At 34.8% G+C, this 22691-nt stretch overlaps 4 protein-coding genes across 8 annotated transcripts; 1 reads left to right on the top strand and 3 right to left on the bottom strand.

Annotated features, from left to right (window-relative positions):
* On the bottom strand, window positions 352-3136 carry LOC105166777 (growth-regulating factor 7-like). Of its 3 annotated transcripts, none has more exons than XM_011086258.2 (4): window positions 2168-3136; window positions 1870-2034; window positions 1437-1782; window positions 352-1355 (listed from the first exon to the last, which is right to left on the bottom strand). In XM_011086258.2, exons 1-4 carry the CDS (start codon window positions 2586-2588, stop codon window positions 686-688), a joined length of 1602 nt encoding a protein of 533 aa, XP_011084560.1. In that variant the 5' UTR covers window positions 2589-3136; the 3' UTR covers window positions 352-685. The 3 variants fall into 3 exon arrangements, with proteins under 3 accessions (XP_011084560.1, XP_011084563.1, XP_011084561.1); XM_011086261.2 differs by having other exon boundaries at window positions 353-1355; window positions 1437-1776; XM_011086259.2 differs by having other exon boundaries at window positions 357-1355; window positions 1870-2028.
* On the top strand, window positions 10512-13845 carry LOC105166776 (GRF1-interacting factor 2). Its single transcript, XM_011086257.2, has 4 exons — window positions 10512-10754; window positions 11550-11626; window positions 12922-13006; window positions 13081-13845. Exons 1-4 carry the CDS (start codon window positions 10665-10667, stop codon window positions 13429-13431), a joined length of 603 nt encoding a protein of 200 aa, XP_011084559.1. The 5' UTR covers window positions 10512-10664; the 3' UTR covers window positions 13432-13845.
* LOC110011229 lies at window positions 14498-15889 on the bottom strand. 3 transcript variants are annotated; one of them, XM_011086254.2, is made up of 3 exons: window positions 15475-15889; window positions 15365-15397; window positions 14498-14761 (listed from the first exon to the last, which is right to left on the bottom strand). In XM_011086254.2, coding segments are annotated over exons 1-3 (408 nt in total). In that variant the 5' UTR covers window positions 15849-15889; the 3' UTR covers window positions 14498-14760. The 3 variants fall into 3 exon arrangements, with proteins under 3 accessions (XP_011084556.1, XP_011084557.1, XP_011084558.1); XM_011086255.2 differs by having other exon boundaries at window positions 14498-14740; XM_011086256.2 differs by lacking the exon at window positions 14498-14761 and adding an exon at window positions 15116-15240.
* On the bottom strand, window positions 15854-20816 carry LOC105166774. Its single transcript, XM_020695273.1, has 15 exons — window positions 20272-20816; window positions 19955-20005; window positions 19605-19841; window positions 19380-19478; window positions 19228-19283; window positions 18809-18920; window positions 18306-18485; window positions 17936-18187; window positions 17240-17434; window positions 16945-17145; window positions 16720-16842; window positions 16284-16589; window positions 16105-16203; window positions 15900-16025; window positions 15854-15859 (listed from the first exon to the last, which is right to left on the bottom strand). The coding sequence occupies exons 1-15, from the start codon at window positions 20410-20412 to the stop codon at window positions 15854-15856; spliced, it is 2184 nt and encodes a 727-aa protein (XP_020550932.1). The 5' UTR covers window positions 20413-20816.

The raw sequence follows: 22691 nt of genomic DNA, 5'->3' as shown, positions 1-22691 counted from the left end.
GGGTTTTTATTGGGATTATGAGTCTTGGCTCTTGAGAGTTGGGACTTAGTAGTTGAGTTGGGAACTTGAAACTTTGAAATTGAAGAAAAGAATAAGAGAGAAGAGGGATGAACCAAAGAGAAGAAGAAGAATGAGAGAAGAAGGAGATAATTATTTTATTTTATTTTTCAAATATCTGGTACTTGATCGGGTAGGAAAATCCTACCCGATCCATTTTTAATTCCGATATTGGGTTACTTGATGCTCAAATTTTTTCTTAGAAAAAGAAAAAAAAAACCCCAACTCAATTGGATTGGGTCAGAATACGAACTATCGTACCCGAACGCTCACCCTAACTGGATCCATATCCAGACTAGTGGCACTTTGGATGAACCAAAAAAAAAAACACTCTCCCAAGCTAGATATTTTCGTTACAGACTAAAAGGCATTGGCCCAGCAGCAGTGTCAAGAAGACTCTCAGAGTTGGCAAGCACAGGATGTCCTCATCACAACACACGCAATCAAAACAAACATAGTTTTTGCCCAACACAACCCCTCTTAACTGTCAAGAGAAACAATTGAACTCAATGTACATAAACTTGTACTAAAATACACCTTAAGAACAAACAACAAGGACAACATCACAACTAAAATTGAGAAAACCAAATGTAAGGACATATATATATGATTTAAGATTCTCATCACTCTAATTGAGCCACTGGATGGCAGCTTCCGTTGTCAGGGGAGGCCCGAGAGTCGGGCTGTTGCAGACGCTGCCATCAGAGTGTGAAAATAGTGTTCTCTGAAGAACCCCCGATGGCGATGAAACGGTAGTAGCAGGCGTGCTGATTGAATTGTAGGGGGATGCCGGGTTTGAGCCCCCAATGACAAGCGATCCCGGATGCAAAGCCTCCCCAAGCGGCCCTCCTCGTGCAAACAGCTCCCAAGAAACAGGGCTCAACCACATTGAATCCTTAATATTGTGATCAATAACACTTGTCCCCATTTGTATACTTCTCATTTCTTCACCCAGGACATCTGCGGCAGCCATAGCCATTGTTAAATTGAGTGAAGGGGAGCCATTTCCATCGTTTAGCGATACGCAGGATTCAAGATTCCTGTTGTCTGTGATGTTCATGCTGTCAACCGACCAAGTATCAACGAATCCAGTTTGTCCCTCAAAATTCGGGTAAGTAAACACATCCCAAGGCTGTTGCTCCACATAATCTTGATGAAAAATAGGTGCATTGTTAGAGCTATAAACAGAGAACCCCTCATTTGCCAATCCCATATTTGCTTCTATCGGATGCAGCCATGGCGGCTCAGCACCTTCATCTCTTCCCACCATCTCCTCGTCCACCGTTACGCTCAAATCCCTTCAGTTCACAAGCCAAAACATAAGCAAAGTTTCATTCAAAATCTATACTCTTACTCACATAAACAGCAGACAAATCTACCTATTAGTTTCATTATAAGAAGGTGTACAAATGGTGAGATCAGTTTTAGCATTGAACAACAAAAGGGGCTGATTTGCTGCAACAAACTCTTGGGAAACAGTAGAGCTAGATTGAACTGTGGGAAGAGATCTGCTTTGATCAAGTCGAGTTTTCTTGTGATGGTTTTCACCATTGTTTTTAACTTCCACAGGCTTTCTTGAACGGGGACGGCCTCTATGCAGGTGGCGCTCGCAGTACTTCTGGTGGGGGGCCACCTCTCTTGAACACCTCCATTTCTTGCCATCTGTTCTCTTGCATCTCCCAGGCTCCGGATCTCCATTTCTTGAGTATCTACCATTACCTATTGCTTCAAAAGATTCATCAAACTTCATTGAGTAAAAGCCAAACTATCAAAGAAATCCAGAGGTAAAAAGAATGTAAAATTTTGATTTACATGCAGCAGAGGAGCCAGCAAAGTTTCTTGAAAATGGGAAGAGAAGATAAGCAGGCACGGGAACAGAGGAAATCATGTACTTATATATCATAGCTTGTCTTTCGAGCTCTTTCCATTGAGCAGCTGTAAAAGGAAACCCCACATTCGCCGCCATTACTCCTGAATCAGCTCACAACCAAGAAACCAAAAGATGATGAGCAAAATCAGTTGAATTTTCTCTTTCTAGCATTTACAAACTATATAAACTTCTCCCACTTAAAAAAAAGGGAGAAAGAAAGCGATTAATATTAAATTTTACCTGGGGATTTGAAGGGATTAAAGGAGGAATAAGAGGGAGTAAAATTGTCAAAAGGCTGCATATGTGTACTCTCTGCAAGATTTTCATCGTCACCATGAGAAGATGAGATATCATCACGGTATGTATTGCCCACCACCTCGTTAGCTCCGCTTTTGTTGGTTGTGGGCTCCATGCCTCCGCCTCCACCTCCACCACCAGCACCGCCGCCGCCGCCAGAGTGATCATTACTGCCAGCAAATGGACGGCCCGGGTTGGTTTCTTGATGATGGGTAGGCATCATGCAAATCTTGGAAGGGAATGCTTGAGTTTCAGTTTGAGCATCCATCTCTTGCATCTTCATCGAACTAACAATATGACTGTTTGATGATGATTTCTTGTGTGAAACGCCAAACCCACTACCAATCTTAGCTTCCTTTTCCATAGCCACTTTTTCCTTAAACGGAAAAACCACCTTTTTATCGAAACAATCACCAACCAAAACAACCAAGTCAAAAAACAGAAACAAACCCCCCACTCCAGAAAAAAGGGTTTTTTGTTACTGGGATTTGAAGAAACCAGCACTCCGAAAAACAGCCTTTCTTTCTTCTTCCCAATTTTCTCACCAATCCATTTCAAACATAAATCAAATAAAAACCAGAATATCTTGTTTTCATGATAAATCCGCCAAATGATGGTACTTTTTTACTGGGATTTCAAGCAACAAGAGAGGGGGAGGGGGAGAGAGAGAGAGAGAGAATCTTTTTTCTTTTCTTGTTTGTGCGTTTGCTGTGGGCTTTTATCTTTGTCTACTGCGTGTGTGTGTGTGAAAAAGGAAAAAGAGAAATGGAAATTTACTAGGAATGAAATGAGTATGAGGAGGATGGATGAATGGATGGAGCTTGGAATTTAGTAATTGTATTGCCGCCATTCTCGGCCTTTGCCTTGCCTCCATGCTTCCAACATTCGCACCGTTGCCCACCTACACACACTACACTGCATTGCAACAAAAATAATCAAATTAAAAAGACCCAAATGCCCCTCTCTCCCTCTCTCTCTTAATAAATACATGCATTGTCTTCCACACTTCACCACCGTAATGTCATTCCGAATTATTTTTAAATTTAATAAAAATTCATTTCTATATTATTCTTCTTTTAATAATATTTGTTTGACATTTTTTTCCGAAATATATTACTCATAAAAAAATTCAGATCAAATGGTCAATAATTGAGCTTCAAATTAAAATATATAATAAATTTAAAATTTAATTATATTTTTGATATTATAAATGTTATGATAAGTTCATTTCAAATTTGGGGTTTCATGCATCTTGACAATCTATCCAACATAAATGCATATTTTTTATTTATTCTTGATTGATTAATTGCACTAAAGTATGTTTAAGTATAGTGTATTTTGAGATTGATCTACTAAAAAATTCATGACGTTCGAATTCAACATGAGTTAGCTGCAAGTCAAAATCCTAGGTAATACGTATAAATGGAGCCTCTATGATGCAATGAGACACTACATTCATGCAACAATTCCACACTGATCAGAATTTTCTGTTACGACGAAGCACTACAACCTTAAAGTTTTACGTCTTTCTTAGCATGATGATATAATATCCTCAAAGCTTAACACTACAGAGGTGCCAAATAGTGGGTTCAGTTGGGTCCAAATTTGTCTGAGTTTAATATGGGTTGGATTCAAATCCAATTCAAAATGAATTTGAATGAACTGATTGAAAATGAGTTGAGTTGCAAATGGGTCGAATTAGGTCGATGATATTAATTTCTTCATATTTAATATTTATAAAAATTAAAATATTCAATAATAATAAGATGACAATATTTTTAATACAATTTGTTATACCATACGACTAAATTTGCATTACTCATTATTTATGAAAGTAATCATGTGACATTAAAGATTTATTTGTTAATATAAAATAATAAGTTCATAGCGTATTGCAAAGTACTGCATTTTCTGAAGCAAATTATGAGATAAATAGTTGTGCAACTAATTTCTCGATAAGTATTTATAAAAATTGAATTATGGATTTTCAATCACAATAATAATAGTACATATTAGTTCATTAGAAATTATAATTAGATGTTGATATTTGAACATGCATTGAAATTTATAATATAATTTTATATTTTCAATTTATTAAAAAAATAACTTTTAAATGGTCACATATGAATTACAAGTTTTGGCTATTTTATAAAATTCTTCACTTTTCTTTAATTTGTTTTTTATTAATTTATTAAATACATTTTGAAAAATTTGTTTCTCATACAATATATGAAAAGTTAGAAATGTACAAATAATTAGTAATATATAGTATAATTAAATCAATAATAAAATTAAGCAAATAAATAATGGGACGGACACTTTAAAACCTATCACCAACCTATATAAGATCCATGGTGGCAGTGCAACCTAATTTTATTAAGTTAAACTATAACACCCCTAATATGTTGGTAATTTTATTTCTAATAAAAAAATGTGAAAAAAATTTAGAACATATGGAAGTAGCTATATGTAGTCAACTTTATCAACAATAAATTTAATCAATTAAATTATTGGGTCAGACTTATTTAAGACCCATAACGAACTTATATTTATAATTTATACTAATATTTTTATCAATTCTATTATATTATTGAATTTTAATAAACGAATAAAAAAATAAACATGAAAAATCTATTTAGAACGTCCCATAATTTATTTAAATAAAATTATATTGAACCCGTATTGAAAAATGATAAATTCAACTCAAAATTAAGTGGGCTCGGCTGAAATCATGAGTTTCCACCTATATTGACATCCCTACTTAATATCATATTTCAAGCTAGCCTATAATTTACTATTACAAGCTCAGAGGAGATTATGCATTTGAAGAGAATAATTATGGGATAATATGTATATTCAAATATTGTAATCTTTCAATTTAAATTTGCAACAAACTTATTTTTTCATATATGTTAGTATTGTATTTATGTCTTTTGCATATTCAGAATTTGGTTCGACATTATCATTTATGGAATGAAACTTTAAATATATATATGTTTATTTAAGGAATATAATTTATTATTCAAGAAGAGATATAGAATATTACTCAACTATAGTAATCATATTAGGACATAATCGGTATGTAGGAATGAAATTAAGTGGGAACAGAATGGATTTAGAAATGGAATAAAAAAGAAAAAGGAATCGTACGTGAATAACATTCCTATGATTGGTATACACAATAAATTAAAAGGTAATATAATTGTGATTTCTTAGTTGATTCCATTAATATAATTGATAATTAGAAAATAATGATTAGTAATAAAATAAAATTATTTTTATGACAAATATGCTCTTTTGTAATTTTTTTTAAATATTTATTTATTTTTTATTGAGTTTGTTGAATTCAATTATATAACAATAGTGTGTTCAAATTTACTTATTAAAGGTTATAAGTAATTTATAAAATATCTCATATATATATATATATATATATAAATGAGAGTTATGAGGAGAAAGAGCATTTTTAGGTTTGGTAGAATGTTGAAACGTATGTAAAAATGGTTGGCAATGAGCAGAGCAGGTGGAGAAGAGAGTGATAGGACATTAATGATTAGGGGGCGAGAATTGGAGGTGGGGGGAAACGGAAACACAGCTGTATTTATAACATATCTCTCCTCTCCATCACATCCACAATAAGACAACTTATACCGCGTTTCTGAAAATTCTTCATAATGTTTGATTTCAATTTTACTTCATTTTTAAGATGGGTTAAAACATAAATAATATTTATCTTGATTTATTTTGAAAGTTTTGGTGGCATTTTGAAATATTTTGCAACAGTGTTTCATTTATTTTTTTGTCAAAATAAGTTTACACTAATTATAAGCCTTACAACTAAAAAAATTATATATATACTCATGCATATATATAAATATATATAAAAGAGATATGATTTGACAATGAACAGTAATTTTTGTCTCCTACTAAACAACATCAAACATACCATACTTATTTTATATTATCTCCAAATATATACACTATCTCTAACACATATTTATTTATCTTTATTTTTCTCTCTCTATCTCCACAAAACACATCAAAACAAGTTAAAAATGAAACCAAACATAGTGCTATTTTTTGAGAATTAATTTTTGAGTTTCTTTTAAAAATTATAGCAAAATTAAAAGTGAATAATATTTATCAAAAATTCAAAAAATAGATAAAATCAAATTGAGTGGTGTTGGGGGAAAAACACTTCTAAAATAAGCTTAAATGTTTAAATATCATTTTATCCCCATGTTTTAAGAAAATACTATTTTTGTTTAAAATTTTGCACATGTAATTTGTTAATAATAAATTATTTTTCTTAAAAAATAATAAATTTATTTATTTATTTATGTCAATGTGACATAATTAAATCAAATTATAATTTAAAATTATGGTTTACATATATATATACATACATATACGTTGCCCAAATGTATCACCAGGACATGATTGGGAATCTTTCACTCTTAACAACCTACGCCCTCCCCCCACCCACCCCACAAAAAAGTCTTAAAAAATTAAAAATGCAATATACTTATCATATGATTGATATATAATTTTTTAAAAATAATAATAAATTATATTATAAATATAATATTTTTAGTGTAACTAATTTAATATCACCATATCAATTCAGATAAGAGCATGTCCATAATTCACTGCAATTGATAGGATAAGTTCCAAATTCGTGAATCTTAAATTCATATGATAGTGAAAATTGCATTTGGATTTAAAATTTTAAAAAATAAATTCTTCTAAATTGTTTGGATAATTTCAATTTTAAAAATTTCAAATCATTCAATTTTAATTTTAAACTATATTTTATTAAATATTAATAAATTTTATTTTATTTTTTTTAAATTGAGTCATTTAATTTCTTTTTTTATGATTATTATTTTCTACGTTCAAATCCAAATTCATAAATTGAGATGCACTATAAATACATTGTTGGGATGAATAATTGAACTGAAGTATAAGTGGAGAGTAGAAGAATCAAATCGAAGTCTGTATATATATATATATATATATAGAGAGAGAGAGAGAGAGAGAGGAGTACGGTGTGCCTCCATGGAAGGAACAAGAGAATAATTACAAAATGGACCACCTGCACCTGCTTTCTCATTCGTTTCTGATTTCAAAAGCTACCACCCCCAAGGAAACCCCCCCTCCCCCTTAAAAAAACAAACTCGTATTTTTTAAAAAATTACATATACACCACTAAAAAATATCAATATCATTACACAAATTATTTTTAATTTTTAATAGTCATAAGTGCCATCTGTAATAATACCGATATAGGAATACTTTAAATAAATAGATTATAAATAAAAAAATATAAGTAGAATTATTCTTTTTATTTTCATAATTCTTAATTAAAACTCATAAGTCCATGATGATATTTTTAAAGTTTTATAGTTGTACAATGCCAATTGGACTAAAGTGGGATCATAAATTTTTATGGTTACCCTTGGTTTGATTGATTTAAAATTGTGAATTTTCTTTGTAAAATTTTGAATTTAAAAGATTTAAATTATTTTTTATTGGACGTTAATGAATTTTAAATTCAAATATTTTGTAGGTTTTATGAATTTCAATTTTTTTTAATATTTAATTATTTGAAATTCTTTATCCATCTCCCATCAAATCTAAATTCATTGAGTCAATTAGTATTAATGGGTTTTAAGTTCTTTAATATGAAGTCAACCAAAATCATTTATCTAATTCCTCCCCTGAAATCAAAATTCATGAGAATTCACTAAATTGCAAATATAAAAAAGGATCGATGTCCTTTTTGGTCCTATAATTTATAAGAATTCATTTTTGGTCCCAAAATGTTAAGAAAAGTTGCAAAGTTGGTCCCATTAGCAACTTTTAATTAAATTTTAACAGAAAGTTGCAAATTGTCGTTAGTATGTCAACTAACTCAATTTTTTGACTTTGTTGTACGTGGGGTGATGAAAAAGAGGAAAATCTACCACCAAAATGAGACCCGTCTCTCGCTTTTTTATAATTTCTTTATTATTGTGTTTTTTATAACAAATTCTAATGTAAGAAAATAGGAATAGTTTAATATTTTTTTTTGTATAAAATATTGTGATGTTGTGCCTAAAATAAAAGTGTAAAAAATATAGATTGGTGCAAAAAAAGAGTATCTATAATTTTTAATATTATCGACAAAATAGAGCAAAATGCTCAATACACATAACAACAGGCTTTACATTTTATTACATTTTTCATGTTGCTTTGTGTATATTTTACTGTATTTTGTCGATAATATTGGAAACATAGATACTCTTTTTTTTTTGCGCCAATCTATATTTTCTGTATTATTTCAGGCACAACATCACAATATTTTATTATAAGAAAACAAGTTGAAATGTTCATATTTTCTCACATTACAAATTATCATAAAAGATTTAAAAATAAAGAAAGTACAAAAAAAGGAGAGAGGGGACTCAATTTGGCGGTAGATTTATCTTCAATTCATCAACCTATGTGCAACAAGGCCAAAAACATGAGTTAGTTGACAAACTAACGGCAATTTTCAACTTTTCATTAAAAATTAACAGAAAATTGATAACGGGATCAATTTGATGAAATTATGTAACCTTGGATAGAGGTATGAAATTGTCAACTTTTGCCTTACAGTATTTTTTTTATTTTTTTAAAAAATTAAAAATTTAGAAAAAAATCAAACGGAGTGGATGTTTTCTTTTTAAATTATAAAAAATTATCCACTTACTCCGTAAAAAAATAATAAAATAAAGGAAAAAAATTTTTTTGGTCCATTAATTTTGTCCGTGGTTAATTTTAGTACACTAACTTTCGTTGTTATAACATTTTGACCAATAATTTACAGAAATGGGTGAACTAAATACAAACTAGGATTTTTTATTGCCAATTTTATGGCTAATTTAAATATTTCCACCGAAAATTGCTGACTTGGCAAGGCCATAGTGAAAAAGCAGTTAGTATAGTCACGTGTATTTCCATGTAGACAATGACATGTACATCTTGTCAAATTCTTCAAAAGCAGAACGAACAGAAGCAGAACTCCCCAAATTCTTGAGCCCTAATTTCTCTCCCCTCTTTTACGATTCACTCTATTATTGTGTGAAATCTAAAATTTTTGCTACTAAAATGGTGATGATGAGAAGCCCATCCCTCAATGGAGATTATTTTTCCCTTTTTATTAGTTGGTAATTGGCTTTGGGAGGGAAAAGCTAACATTTTTCCCTCTAAAAATTGCCACCTCAAGTGCCATGTAACACTATAGTGCCACATGGAACTAAAAATCCTCAAATTAAAGAGCATGTGCCGTTCACATGCTATTTTCCGATAAAAAATCCATTTTTCGTTCGCCACCGTGCTTAGTTGACCCATTTTTATAAATTATTGGTCAAAATGTGATAACAACGAAAGTTAGTGTACTAAAATTAATCACGGACAAAGTTAATGGACCAAATTTTTTTTTCACTAAAATAAATAAAACTATACTTTTTAATCCACAAGAGTATTTTGGTCAGTTTACCATAAAAATTGAATGAAAACCTAACGAATTTGACTAACTGTTAGACGGCCGTTAAATCGGAGGGCTATAGTGATTTTTCAACAACAAGGAAGTATTCGTAATTATGTCAAACTTTAGGGAAGATCGTTATAAGTTATCCTTGATTAATTTATACTATTTAATACTCTTAAATTTGATTTATACATGAAAATCCACTAAATACAAAGTAAAATGATAATAGTAATATCCTAGTATAATTATTTGAAAATTTAATAGCTATTTCATCCCATAAAATAAAATTGAATACCCTATCCCAAAAAGGGAGAAAAAGGAAGAATAAATATATTTTTATAATTTTTTATTTTTCCCATGAAAATCGTGTTTTGCTTGATATAAATTTTTCTCCTAACTTTGACAACAACAACAACAAAAAGAAAATGGATAAACACAGAAAACAAATCTTAAATTACATATACATCCTATGAAATTTAATATAATTATAGATACATCCCTATAAAATAAAAAATTACATTTCGCCCGGTTCGCTATTGGAAATGTGAGTACTTTTATAAAAGCAAAGGTATTTTTGTTATTGTACGTGTTTCTGGCGTACATTGTAATGTTTTATAAAGCTCACGATGAGTGATTGTAATTTAAGATTTAATAGGGGTGTATTTTATAATTATATTAAGTTTTTGGGTGTGGGGATGTAATTTTAAAACAAAACCAAAAACAGCCGCGTGTAGAGAAGCAATTTTTCATTTTTGTCTAAAAATTTTTCCAACTATTTCCCATTGGTATAAATTGGACAGCCTATTATTTCCTCACACGATACGAATCATTTGATTTCATTTTCATCGAAATTCCGAGCTTAGGGTTTATGTGATTGAGGGGTTTTAAGGATTTGCTCAGGGAAGAAGTTGAAAAGAAGAAGAAGGAATGAACAAAATGCAGCAGCAGGCGCCTCAGACGTTGACTTCTGCTCCTTCGACGCCTCTCAATCTCGTCTCCACCGAGCAGATTCAGAAGGTACAACCCTCTGTCCTGTATGTACAACGTTTTACTTGTTTGGTGGCGGCGTAAATGAAATTATTTACGCTGTGGTTTTTATGTGTTTATGTGTGTCCATTGATAACTCATCGTAAAAAAGGATTGCTTGTGTTTTGAAGGATGGTTTACGCATTTGTGGTGGATTGTAAATTATTTTTCATTCTGTATTTTTATTGTTTTTTTTTTAAGGAAGAGCATGATTTATGTGAATTTATGGTGTATTTCTGATTTACTTGCACATGTAGTTCATTCACTCATTTGAACTCTCACCTTGTTTCTTTGTTTGTTTTTTCGAAGATTTAGAATATCATGTATCATTTGGAATTATAATTTGCAGAGAACAGTCAATTTACAATTCCTTTTCGCTGCATTTACACCAAAATAAATTATCAGTTTTAAACATATTCAGAATGCAGATGAATATCATGAAAAAAGATCTGAACAGACATAATTTAGCCAAGATCTCATTTAGTCGTGTTTATATGAGCATTTTCTTAATGTTTTACTTTGAAAATGAAACCAAGAGAACTCCTTCAGGCAGTAGTAAACAGCTTTAAGTTATCTTAGATTCAAATGTACCTGAATTTGTTGCTGTGATTTCTGTAATTTTGCTTTGTTCTTTTGGATGTGCATAGTTTACTTTCAAATTTGGGACAGTATCACTGTGGTGCCTGGTTATTTGGGCAGTGTATGAGTGTGTTTCTGTGTGAAGTTGAGCTATATGGGAAAGTAAAATTGCTTTTCCTTGATTTGATTACTGGCTGTTTCATGCAGTATTTGGATGAGAATAAAAATTTGATCATGGCAATACTAGAAGGTCAAAACATGGGGAAAGTTGCAGAATGTGCACAGTAAGTTAAAATTTTGTTTTATTTTGAGAATGATCTTGTTATACAAGACTAGTCTTACTTTGTCACTCCTTTGGTTGGAATATGTGCTGTTGTAGTGTTGCTATGACTTGTCATTTCTCTAAGAGTAATATACTTTGAACGATGCCTAGTGAAGTTGTGGCAACTGGCAAGCTATTTTATGAATAACCTGAGATCAAAGATCAGAGGACTAACCCACATTTTGCAGTTCGTTTAAGGGTTTGATGCACTGAAAATTTTGAATAAGTTGAGATCATTTATATGGTGAGTAATCCTATAGAATCGGCATATTCGTGATTGCTGCGGTGGGTGGGGTGCGGGGGAACTGTGTACTGCAAGTCCCAAATTTATGGGCTAAATTCATTAATATTATTCATTTTCTATGATTTTCTTGATCCATTTAATGCTTTGGGTAGACGCCATTGTGAAACTCTCAAGAACAAGAAGTTTTTAAGTTAGTGACTAGGGGAAAGACTAATGTTAAAGGTTTGCACAAGTTTCTTATCTGCACAGCAACATGATATGTTGTTGCCGTAGTAAGGATGGAATTACATGTGCACTTCAAATTAACATAGATTTTTGTAATATTGATGACTGCTAAGACTATAAGCAAGACTAAAAGATGCCATTTTCACTATGTATCAATTATTTATCAAATTTAATTAATTGTTAAGTTTCCTTGCAGTGAAGCACATTAAGCTTGGAGATTAACTTAGTTCTTATATGAAGCCAGTTATCAGAATACTGTATTATTGTTTTGTTTAGACATGTTGTTAATGGACACTGGGAATGTTCAAAATCTTGGCCATGGAAGTATGCAGAACTTTATTACCAACAAAGCATAGATATAAATACCGACCAGAGGAGGATTTTGGGAGTAGAGAAATTGATTGTGCATTGTAAGGGCTATTATTAGAGTTCAGGGGTTTATATTAGATGGGTTTTGTGTTCATATTTGAGTATGTGTTAGTGTTTGTGAATGCACATCCAGTGACTAAGATTGATATGTGCATATGGTGGCTGAAGTTTTCTCTCTCAGCACCAGCATGTTCCTTTTCGTATTTTGCTCTGGCTCACCCTTCATCATTCCTGAAGCCTCTCTCTCGTCCTCTATAGTTCTCTTCGTTGAATTATCATTGGAGCATTGTTCACTGTCCAACTGTTTTTCTTTTTCCAATATGGACTTCTTCATTTTCTTAGAATAATCTAATGTGAAATAGAATCATCCAGTGCTGTATGCAATGAAAGTCAATAATTGGCATCTTAAAACATTTCAGGTATCAAGCCATCCTTCAGAAGAATTTGATGTATTTAGCCGCAATTGCTGATGCCCAGCCTCAGGGATCTGCAGCACCTTCACAGGTATTTGAATTATATCTTCCAATACCTTTGTGTGGGTACTATTGCCTCTTGCTAACGATCAAGATTACCTGAAGGGTCCTACTAGCTCGGTTACTCCACAAGGCAGTTCCCCCATGGTTCAGACCCAGGCTCCAGCAGTGCACCAGCAACCGAGTGGGCCCCCCAAGCTCCCTTTCCAGCTGAATGCTCTCCGGCCTCAGGATCAGCAGAATCAACTACACCAGCTTCATCACCAGCAACAACTGCAAGGCCACTTTAGTCTTGGCGGGGGTCCTAACAACAGTTGGCATTTCGCTATGCAACCTGGAATTGGCAATTCAGGCAATCTGAGGGACTTGAGAGGAAGCCAGCCAGGTGCACTGGAGGCTAGTTCTGGTGATGGCCGAGGAAACTCTGCTTTGGGGTCTATGGAGGGCAGAGAATGATAGTCGGGCTAACTCTCTTACTTTTTCTCGTCGATGGGCCTTGTGGTAGTTTTCAAATTTGACCCCGCAGATGCAATTCTCAGGAAGGACTTTTTCTGATGATGGTGATGGTATACATCATTTTCTGAAACATGTGAAGCAGAAAAATGAAGAGAACTTCTTTTACCCGTTTTGGATGTAATTGAGGCTTAATTGTTGTGTGCAGTATTGTGTTTCTCATGCGTTTAGCCTCCTTGTGCTATATCAATCTTTGAAGCTGTGTTTAATCTTCGTGCCTGCCCATTTCTGGGTGCCTCATTAGGCCACAGCTGTTCCCCCTTAAACACAGGATTTTCTTTTCCTATAGACTCACATAAAGAGATAGCCGCTGTCTTGTAGCCTTTACTCCCCTATGACAGGGCAGCTTTCTCTCTACCTTTACTGATTGCCGCATACATTCCCAAAGTAGTCCTCCTAAAAATAAAAGTTAAGAATGACTTCGGAGCTCTTAAAGGTATCTGCCCTTGAAAGCTGTACCCTTTAATCAAGCGTTTGATCTACCCTGGGGACCCGAAAAGTTCCTCTTTGATTGATATCTGGAGTGTTTCTGTAAGCTGAAATCGTTCACCAATATGTTTTTATGTGGCAATTGTTCATGCGTTTCTCGCACTGGAACAGGCGCGCAGTGTGGAATTCTCACTCGGTGTGAGAGATCCACAAAGAACTTCACTCAAATAGCAATATTGCGTATGTTGGAGTTCGCACAAGCATTGTCATATAAGTTTGAATCTATTAAAACACGATTATTAGAAGCACTGAACGGTAAACTCTGCGCCAACAATCTTTTACTTTCCTTTATCAAAAGTGCACTATGATCCAATCTCAATGGAATGAGATCTTTGTACACATTGCATGATTCTTTTGTACAGCGATGGATGTCTATTTAGCCAAATACCAAAAGCAGGTTACCACATCAGATGCATCAACACAACAGGCCCACGGGTAAATGAAAATTCACCAGTCGGTCTGTCGGTCGGTTCAGTCGTCACAAAAATTTAGCATCAGTTTACCAATAATTTAGAGCAAATGCTGAACGTTGCACCAAAACAGTACAGCAGGCAATTAAATGCAACAACCGAAAGGATTAAATAAATTCATGTTTTCCAATTTAAGAGAATATAATGTAGTAAAACCACCCAGTATTTTGAATCAATTTGCACATAGTAAACATATAGCTGGAGAATATAACTTGAGATATTACTGCCTCCTTCCAGTCACAATCTTCGGTTCTTTGCTCGGCTTGATGCCAATAATTGAGTGTCGGCACTGCCTGCAAGATCCAAAACAGATCCTGCAAAAATTAAAAGAATGATCTAAAATGGCAATTCCAAACATCTAAGTCAGAACATTATAAATTTTAGCTAAAATGAGATCAGCCATAGATTCTCTTGATTCATACAGAAACCAGTTTGCCAATCATATATTCAGTGGAAGTAGAGGAAGAGGATGCAGCATCAATAATAAAGAATTATGTGATTTATTGCCCCACTCTCTAATCAATCAACACAAACTGCATGCAATATGTGCATGTAATATTGGATGTTCCAAAAAGCCCGCTGGCTGGGCCGTACACCTTGATAGCCACTTTTATACCAATTCGTTTAAATTTTTTGTTTTTAATAAAGCCTGTCAATCCTTCAGTACTGAAATGAAGAATGTTGAACCCGCTACCAGCAATAGGTAAAACCTCACCTCTTTACTTCAATATTTTATGACATAGATATCGTTGATAAATTGCTTTCCCCTTTGTCATGTATAATGGTGCTATATCTAAAAGAAGATAAAGATATCATATATCTATGTTCTGTGTCAAGCAGGAGCCACATCTTATAGCAGGCATAAATAATTAGTTATACGAACAAATGAAAATATTCCAAAGTGAAATTGAACTTACTATCTTCTCATACTTGACGCAGCCCCAATTGCCCTGGAAAAATGTAATTCATAAGCTTCTATAAAGAAGCCGGAAGAATAACAGATAGTTGCGCAATATTCAATGAATACCTGTTGTGTTGTTTCCCAACTGAACCCACACCTGGCCTTCCATGAGATGCACCCTTGCTTTGAGGAAAATCAGTTTTCTCAGAGTTTGTTCCGTTTCCAACAGGCAACCGAGAAGACCGCCCAAGTCTGGTCTCAGAGCCATTCATTTCCAAGTGGTCTTTAGCTTTACTCAGAATTTTAACGTTTGATGTCCCTCCAGCAACATGAAAGAAACCACCATTCATGTTAGGGCTCTGGACTGGTGCGTACTGAGAAGGATGGTCAACAACATTCAGAGGAGTAGGGCCTGCAAACTCAGTAAAACTGGTCTTATCAGCATTCACAGACGAGGATTCAAGAGATGAGGTCTTTTTCAGTCGGTGGGACTGAGCCATGGGAGTCAGTGCTACAGAAGGCAGCAATGACGGGTATGAAGTTGGAGTTGCGGCAGAGGGTAATGAAGTTGGAGTTGCGGCAGCAGCAGCTGCAACTTTAGCAACAGCTGCTGTGGCAGCTATGATTTCTTGTGCCCCTTCACGGAGCTGAATGTAGTCGCCCTCGATAATAAACAACTACAGCAACCAAAATGAAAGAAACTTAACAAAAATATCAAACTCTGTAAGAAAATCAACAGAAAGAAAAGGAGCATACTTCAGGATGACTGGCGACAAAATCATCAAGCTTTCCATACTTCTTCTTGTAATCATGCCAGTGAAGAGGGGCCAGCATCTTTGCAAGTCTATTAGGAAGCTATTGACAGAGATGTGACAATGATCAGGTACAATTACTAGATTATTTCATGTCAAACATATTACAACCAATTAACTTACCGTTGAGCTAATCCTAATTCTACCACCCGACCCAATTGTGCGAGCTATAGAAGCCAGTAATGCTCTTTCATCAAGTAGATGGCTATCCCCAGGCTTTGCTGCTATATTATTTTTCTGTGCAGTGGAAACAAAGCCATCAGCCAGATCAGCACTGGAGGCAGAGGCAGTATCTGTGGTTGTTTCACTGAAACTTTTAGCATTAGCCATTGCTGCAGAGGAGGAAGCATTGACAGCAAGGTTGGGATGTTCCATCATCATACTTTTGTGTTTTATTCCAATTTCACTAACTGGGTTGCCCTGCATCTCCTGTGGCAGTATCAATGCAAGACGAGCATGAATCTAATGCGACAAGAAGTAGCATAACTCGCACCCAGGTCATAAACTACATTGCAGAAACATAAAAGAAGATCACGCCAAGTTAATGTGAGAAGCAAACCTTAGTGCCATTGCTGTGTGCAGGAAGATCCAGTCGGAGAGCATCATGAAACTGGGAAGAAATTTGCTGCAAGCTCTTTGGGGATTGGGTATTGTCATAGGGTTTATCAATAGAATCAAGAACCTGTAAAATGTTAATCAGATCAAAGAAAGCTAAAGATAAGAAAATAAGAATCAGAAGACAGAAGGCAAGGTATATGGGAATTAGCTTTTTTGAGCTACAAACCTTTACCTCTTCATTTGCTGATGCAACCACAGAATCAGTATCTAACCCTCGACTGATATTGCTATCCACATAGTTTGCAAGATCAATTTTCCCATTCCCTGAAGTTCCAGAGTCATAACGGGAATCTGTTCTAGATAAGTTTTGTTCGGTTTCCTGAGGATACTGGTCATGGGTAGGCACATGTTGGCCATCTGGTTGAGCCTTGATTATGGTAAAGCAAGAAAACTTGCAATCAACAAATTGTTGCAATTTGTGAAAACTGAGGGATAGCAAGAGACAAAAATACATTACTTACATTTTGGTTATGCCAGTTTTGGATGGAGGACATTGCAGGTACAGAGTGAAGATGAGACTGCATGACGTGCGATGGGTGTGGTAGACCTTGTTGATGCATTACAAATGGATGCAAAGCAGCCACCTGTCCAGGTGGGATGTAAGTTGGCATACCAAGCAGGGATGGAGCAAATGCAACACCATGCACATGGTCGGCCTAGTCGAAGGAAAAAGGTAATTTTTCAGCAAAAATGACAAAGAAGACTTCAGTAGAAAACTTCATAAGATGTATCTTCTGCATGGTGGAATCATATTTCATATAGTGGAAAACGTTCATCCTATTATGAATGCTATGGTTTTTAATATATAAAATCTGTTACCAACACCAAGAAAGCAAGAAAACAGCAGAGACTGAGTTACGGTTCTGACATCAGTTCTACAACAATACGTGCATAAATAACTGAGACACAGATAAGGCATCATCGAAAATTGACATGTAGAAGTTCAAATCAGGCTAATTTACACACACATTGATAGAAAGAGAAAGCAGATAAAAGGAACAAACATGAAAACAGAAGCAAACAACAATATAAGATCTGAAAATACTAATAGTAGTTGATCCCTTAGCTCACTGCTAAACATTTGACAAAATCTTTTAGTATGGCGTGCATGCAGGCACCACAAGTAACCAACAAGAAGAAAATAGAGCATATTCTACCTGTGTTGATGGGATTCCTCCAGATGCAATCTCAGAATTTCCATTTTGTAGACCACCGGTGTTGTCACCAGGAGAACCATTACCATTCACCTCCAGCTGGGTGTCACTGCTCTGCCCAAGTTCAGAAGCATCTTTCAAATTTGTTTGCGAGGAATGTGAACCATCTAAATTACTCCCACTCTTTTCCCTTAAACTGGCCAATTCAAGCTGGAGTTGTTGTATATGCAAATGAAGCCTCTCCATCTCCCCAAACTGAATGATATATATATATATATATATTATATATATTAAGTTAGTGTCTATTGAGAACAAAGACAACTAGCAACCTCGTATTTAGATCTTATATAGAAAAAAACTATAGCTTAACCACCTGTCTTTGACAACCAAGCCAGAGTTGATTATAATGTTCTGTGCGTTCTCGCAGTTCAGCTTGTAAAGTGTGGTTAGTAGTTGACTGCAAAGCATCCATTTCCTGGGCACGAGTTATCCAGGTTTGTGCCTCACGTAATTGCTCATCTTTATAAAGAATGGTTTCTTGAGCAATCCTGTGCTGAATAAGATAGCCAACCATCATGCAGATATACATCATGTAGGGCATTGTAACATGCCTTTGTCCACAAAACATTATGACAAGTAAATTTCATGAAAACACTAAAGCACGAACACAATCCAGCACTAAGACCAATAAATGCTTGTAAAGCAAATAAGCCCAGATGATCTGCATGAATGTGATGAACATCTCTCTTATTAAACACTTACTAGCTAGACCTAGAAAAGGACAAATAAATGAAATTTGTGTATAGGTGCCTCATAAATTTGGAGAATCAATCATTTGCATAAGATCATAAGAATAATTTGACCATGCTGACAGACCTGTTCCTGCAACTCCATGAACTGGCGGTCTTTCTCTTGAATATGTTCCTGAAGATCATGAATTTGTTTGATATGTTGCACTCTTTCAGCTTCAGAGTTGTCTCTCTCCCTCCTGCAAAATAAAGCAAGCCCAGCATTATAATCACACACCTTCAAAAACCTTAGACCACAGTGCAGAGAGGCATAAATAGAATCTTTATCATTGATACAACAAACCAGCAGCTGCGAATTACTGAAAGCTCATCAGACTTTCAAGCAATCACTGGACAGTAAATGCATAAACATAGAGAGAACATAAACCATGACTTTTGAATAGATTGATAAATGTACCGCGAATCAAATACATTTTAATCTCATTTATATCACAAAATACAAGTTTTTAGTAGAAAGCATTGAAAAACAACTGAAACGGAAAGAACCTGTAGCTCTGGAGCTCTTTGCTTTGTTCTCTTAAAAGATCCTCTTTGGCCCAAGCCTGCTAAAACAGATGAAAAGGTTTAAATCAAAAAAACAATCGTTAGGCATCAGAGGGTGAAAATACAACTAAAGGAGAATGGATTCTCAAGCTAACCGCTTCATTATCCAATCTAATCGCATGCAACTCTCTTTCCGTTTCTTCCAACTTTCTCTCCAGCTCATGTATCTTCTGTCCCTTTTCATGCAGTTGCTCCTAAAATATAGTCCTAAGATTTTAGCAACAAAACAACATGACTGGTACACAGTCATGTACCTAACTACTGCCCATGTGTCCATATTTAAAAAAGCAACAAATATTCACCCAATGAAAGTGCAAAACCTGAAGTTTAATATTGGCATTTGCTTGCTCTTTTAACTGAGTATCAAAGGTATTCTGCATTCCCACAATTTCGGATCTTGCAATGACCTGTGCACGAAGCTCAATCTCCATGTGCTGCAACTCCTCCCTTTGTTTCGCCACTGCATGAAGTCTCTGCTGCAAAATATCATTGTCCAAACCTCCATCAATAGTTATTGAGCAAAAATCCACATCCACTGGCTCTCGCCCATGCTGTACCTTAAAATAACACATAGCAAATCACCTTCAATTTTACTGGCTTTTGCAAAGCGCTAAAACAACTCTTAAAAGAATAACAATAAAAACGCCAGAATTCAAAACACAGTTTTTACTTCGTATATCAATCTCTCATCAGATTGACCTAGTCTTGACCGCTCCAACTCCTGCGTATAAGCATATCAAAACCAAAAATGTATAGAAAAATCACAAAAATCCTAACCAGAAAATCTCTGCATGAAATACTACTTTCTCAACAAACAATTAAGAATCGGAAAATTTTAAATCGGCATAGTGCCAATGCAAGTAGATTTAGTAGGGGCAACCTCTTTAAATGTCATTCTTATTTTAAAAAAAAAAACAACAAACAAACAAATTAACAGTAAGAAATCTTAATTTAAAAAATAAAAGGAAATGCAAGTAGAATGTTCACCTCGTTACCGGAGTTTCGAACAGATTGCTCAGAGACGACTCGCCACTCCTTGCGAGAAGGCTGGGAGGAAGATGGCGACATCGACGGCATCGAAAACCCGCCATTTCGCGCGAGTGCGGGAGCAGCAGGCGGGGCATCCATTGACGCAAAGCAACAAACACCTCCCCGCGAAATAATCCTAAGTCATCAAAACCCTAACGGAAAACGAAAAAGGAACCACAGCAACCAAAAATCGAGAGGAGAAAATCCAGAGAGAGAAATAGGGTCAACGTAGAGCTGGAATCGAGTGATGAAATTCCTGTACACCTTTCGGCAGTGGCGTTTCGGAGATTGGGATTTTTGCGGTGGTTTTGCGAATTAAGGGTTTTAGAGGGACTTGAACTGAAAATAGTAAAACTCGTTGACGACAGGGGAGAGAGAGAGAGATGATTGGGTTTGGGGAATAAAATTTGGACAAACTGATGCTCCCGCCATTTATAGTCGGCAAATAGTAGGGCAATTATTGCATATGTTGGTGTATAGAACCACACCGCGACTTAAGGCATCACAAACGTCGTTAGAAAGCTTCAATACATGGATTGAAAATATCGACGGCTTTAGAGTACAGGAATAGCTTTAGCAGAATGGAGAATGTCACAGGCTACCATACTGCTGGCAACTGGCTGGATTAAGATATTTTTCATGCGCTCAGATGAGAACGTCAGTTGGGCCTATAATAAACGATTGGTCTTGGACTGCACAGTACATTAAAATCATACTATGGGCCCATTAGGCCTTAACTGGGCCAAACTTATGGGCCTAATTGGCCTACCCTTTGAACTAGGCCTAAAACTATATTGTGCCAAAAAAATGCTTCTGTATATTTAGATATGTATTGGTAGGCCTGCCTGAGACATTCTCCACACTGGGTTCGGTCAAAGGCCCAATTGCGAAATATGAAAATAAAAGTTAGGATTAATTACACCACCTTCCTCCCTTTTTAGATTTTATCCCTATTAATTTCATCTACTATAAATAAATAAATAGATAAAAAAATAGTAAATAATAATTATAATCCATATTTAATTCATTAATAAGAATTTTTGTTTGCAAACACGACTGGCATTCTATGTTGTTTCCAGATATATTTTGGACATAATATTTGCATAATTACTAAATAATACAATATACTCACCCATATTATGACCTATTTTACTAAACATAATTAAAATTTAATCTTAGGATGAATATAAATATCAAATAGCATGAATTACTCAATTAAAAATGATTCAGTTGAAATTTACTTGTCCTCTTCTGCAATAAATGCCGACTCTCCTGTATTTTCGTCCAAATTTTTATTTTTAATTAATAGATTTTATTTTTTAGAAAAAAAAAATTTGGTAGGTTTCTCCAAAAAGGAACCATGTTATGGCATGACGAAAGAACTCCACATTTGGGACTGGCAACCGAAGAAAGGAGATTCTATACTCTTTCAACGGCTTGCTGATATCCGCAATAAGATAGTCACTGCTTTTGGGACACCGGCGGTAGCAATTGAACATATAACGGGATGGGCTACCACTAAAGGCCTCCAAACGTCGAAAGTATATGAGTACTTCAGACCGAAACTTACAAGACAGCCTTAGAAAACATCTATTTGGAAGGCTTTCATCCCACCGAAGTACTCGTTTATTATGTGGCTTGGCTTGCGCAACATATTAGCTACAAGGGACAGACTCGGGTTCCTCCATGAGGAGGATTTGTGTTCACTTTGCATCAACACCAAGGAATCGGCCAAACACCTTTTCTTTGAGTGCCCGTTCAGCAACTACGTTTGGTCACATATCCGAGTATGGCTTGGGATTAACCGACGTATGTCCACCCTGCACAGTGCGGTGAAATGACTCAAGAAGGAGAAAACTGGCTTCTTCGTTCATAACAAAGCGAGACACCTAGCTTTATCATGCACGGTCTACACCCTTTGGAGGCATCGTAATGAATTCATTTTTTAGGGTGCAAAACCCAGTTCCGAGGGTCTTATTATTTCCGTGAAGATCACAGTATATAGGCTCATCTTGATACATTTCCCACACAGTTTAATTGCTCTTTAAATTTTAGTGTGGGTCCTTTTGTATCTTTCCGGGTATGCCTGGAGTACTCTGTAAATATTACTAAATGAATGAAAAAACTTACAATTCACCAAAAAAAAAAAAAAAACTCCACATTTAATTTGGTTGATAAACTTGATTTAATGCAATATAATTACACAAATTTTATGAGTTAGTTTTCGTGAGTGTACAACAATAATACACTTTTTCTAGGTGATATAAAGGCTAAAGAGTCTGTTGGGGAGCATTAATTCTCATAACCCTAACTTCTTAATTATTTATTTTTAAATTGCTTTTTTTTTTCCTGCCATTTTCCTAGCGTGTATGACCTAG

This window comes from Sesamum indicum, linkage group LG7 (genome assembly GCF_000512975.1).
Source record: "Sesamum indicum cultivar Zhongzhi No. 13 linkage group LG7, S_indicum_v1.0, whole genome shotgun sequence".
NCBI classification, from domain to species: domain Eukaryota; kingdom Viridiplantae; phylum Streptophyta; class Magnoliopsida; order Lamiales; family Pedaliaceae; genus Sesamum; species Sesamum indicum.
This window is presented reverse-complemented; position numbering and strand designations above follow the sequence as displayed.

Excerpts from the sequence above, each read along its gene's own strand:
- LOC105166777 (XM_011086258.2), bottom strand. The coding sequence starts at position 2,588 with ATGGAAAAGGAAGCTAAGATTGGTAGTGGGTTTGGCGTTTCACACAAG. Across the intron at positions 2,035-2,167 it reads TAATCCCTTCAAATCCCCAG|ATTCAGGAGTAATGGCGGCG; the intron begins GTAAAATTTAAT and ends GGTTGTGAGCTG. Across the intron at positions 1,783-1,869 it reads TGCTGGCTCCTCTGCTGCAT|CAATAGGTAATGGTAGATAC; the intron begins GTAAATCAAAAT and ends AATCTTTTGAAG.
- LOC105166776 (XM_011086257.2), top strand. The coding sequence starts at position 10,665 with ATGAACAAAATGCAGCAGCAGGCGCCTCAGACGTTGACTTCTGCTCCT. Across the intron at positions 11,627-12,921 it reads AAAGTTGCAGAATGTGCACA|GTATCAAGCCATCCTTCAGA; the intron begins GTAAGTTAAAAT and ends AAAACATTTCAG. Across the intron at positions 13,007-13,080 it reads GATCTGCAGCACCTTCACAG|GGTCCTACTAGCTCGGTTAC; the intron begins GTATTTGAATTA and ends GATTACCTGAAG.
- LOC110011229 (XM_011086254.2), bottom strand. The coding sequence starts at position 15,848 with ATGGCTCAGTCCCACCGACTGAAAAAGACCTCATCTCTTGAATCCTCG. Across the intron at positions 15,398-15,474 it reads GTTGGGAAACAACACAACAG|GGCAATTGGGGCTGCGTCAA; the intron begins GTATTCATTGAA and ends ACATTTTTCCAG.
- LOC105166774 (XM_020695273.1), bottom strand. The coding sequence starts at position 20,412 with ATGGATGCCCCGCCTGCTGCTCCCGCACTCGCGCGAAATGGCGGGTTT. Across the intron at positions 18,921-19,227 it reads AAAGAGCTCCAGAGCTACAG|GAGGGAGAGAGACAACTCTG; the intron begins GTTCTTTCCGTT and ends TTTATTTTGCAG. Across the intron at positions 16,843-16,944 it reads CAGCAAATGAAGAGGTAAAG|GTTCTTGATTCTATTGATAA; the intron begins GTTTGTAGCTCA and ends AACATTTTACAG.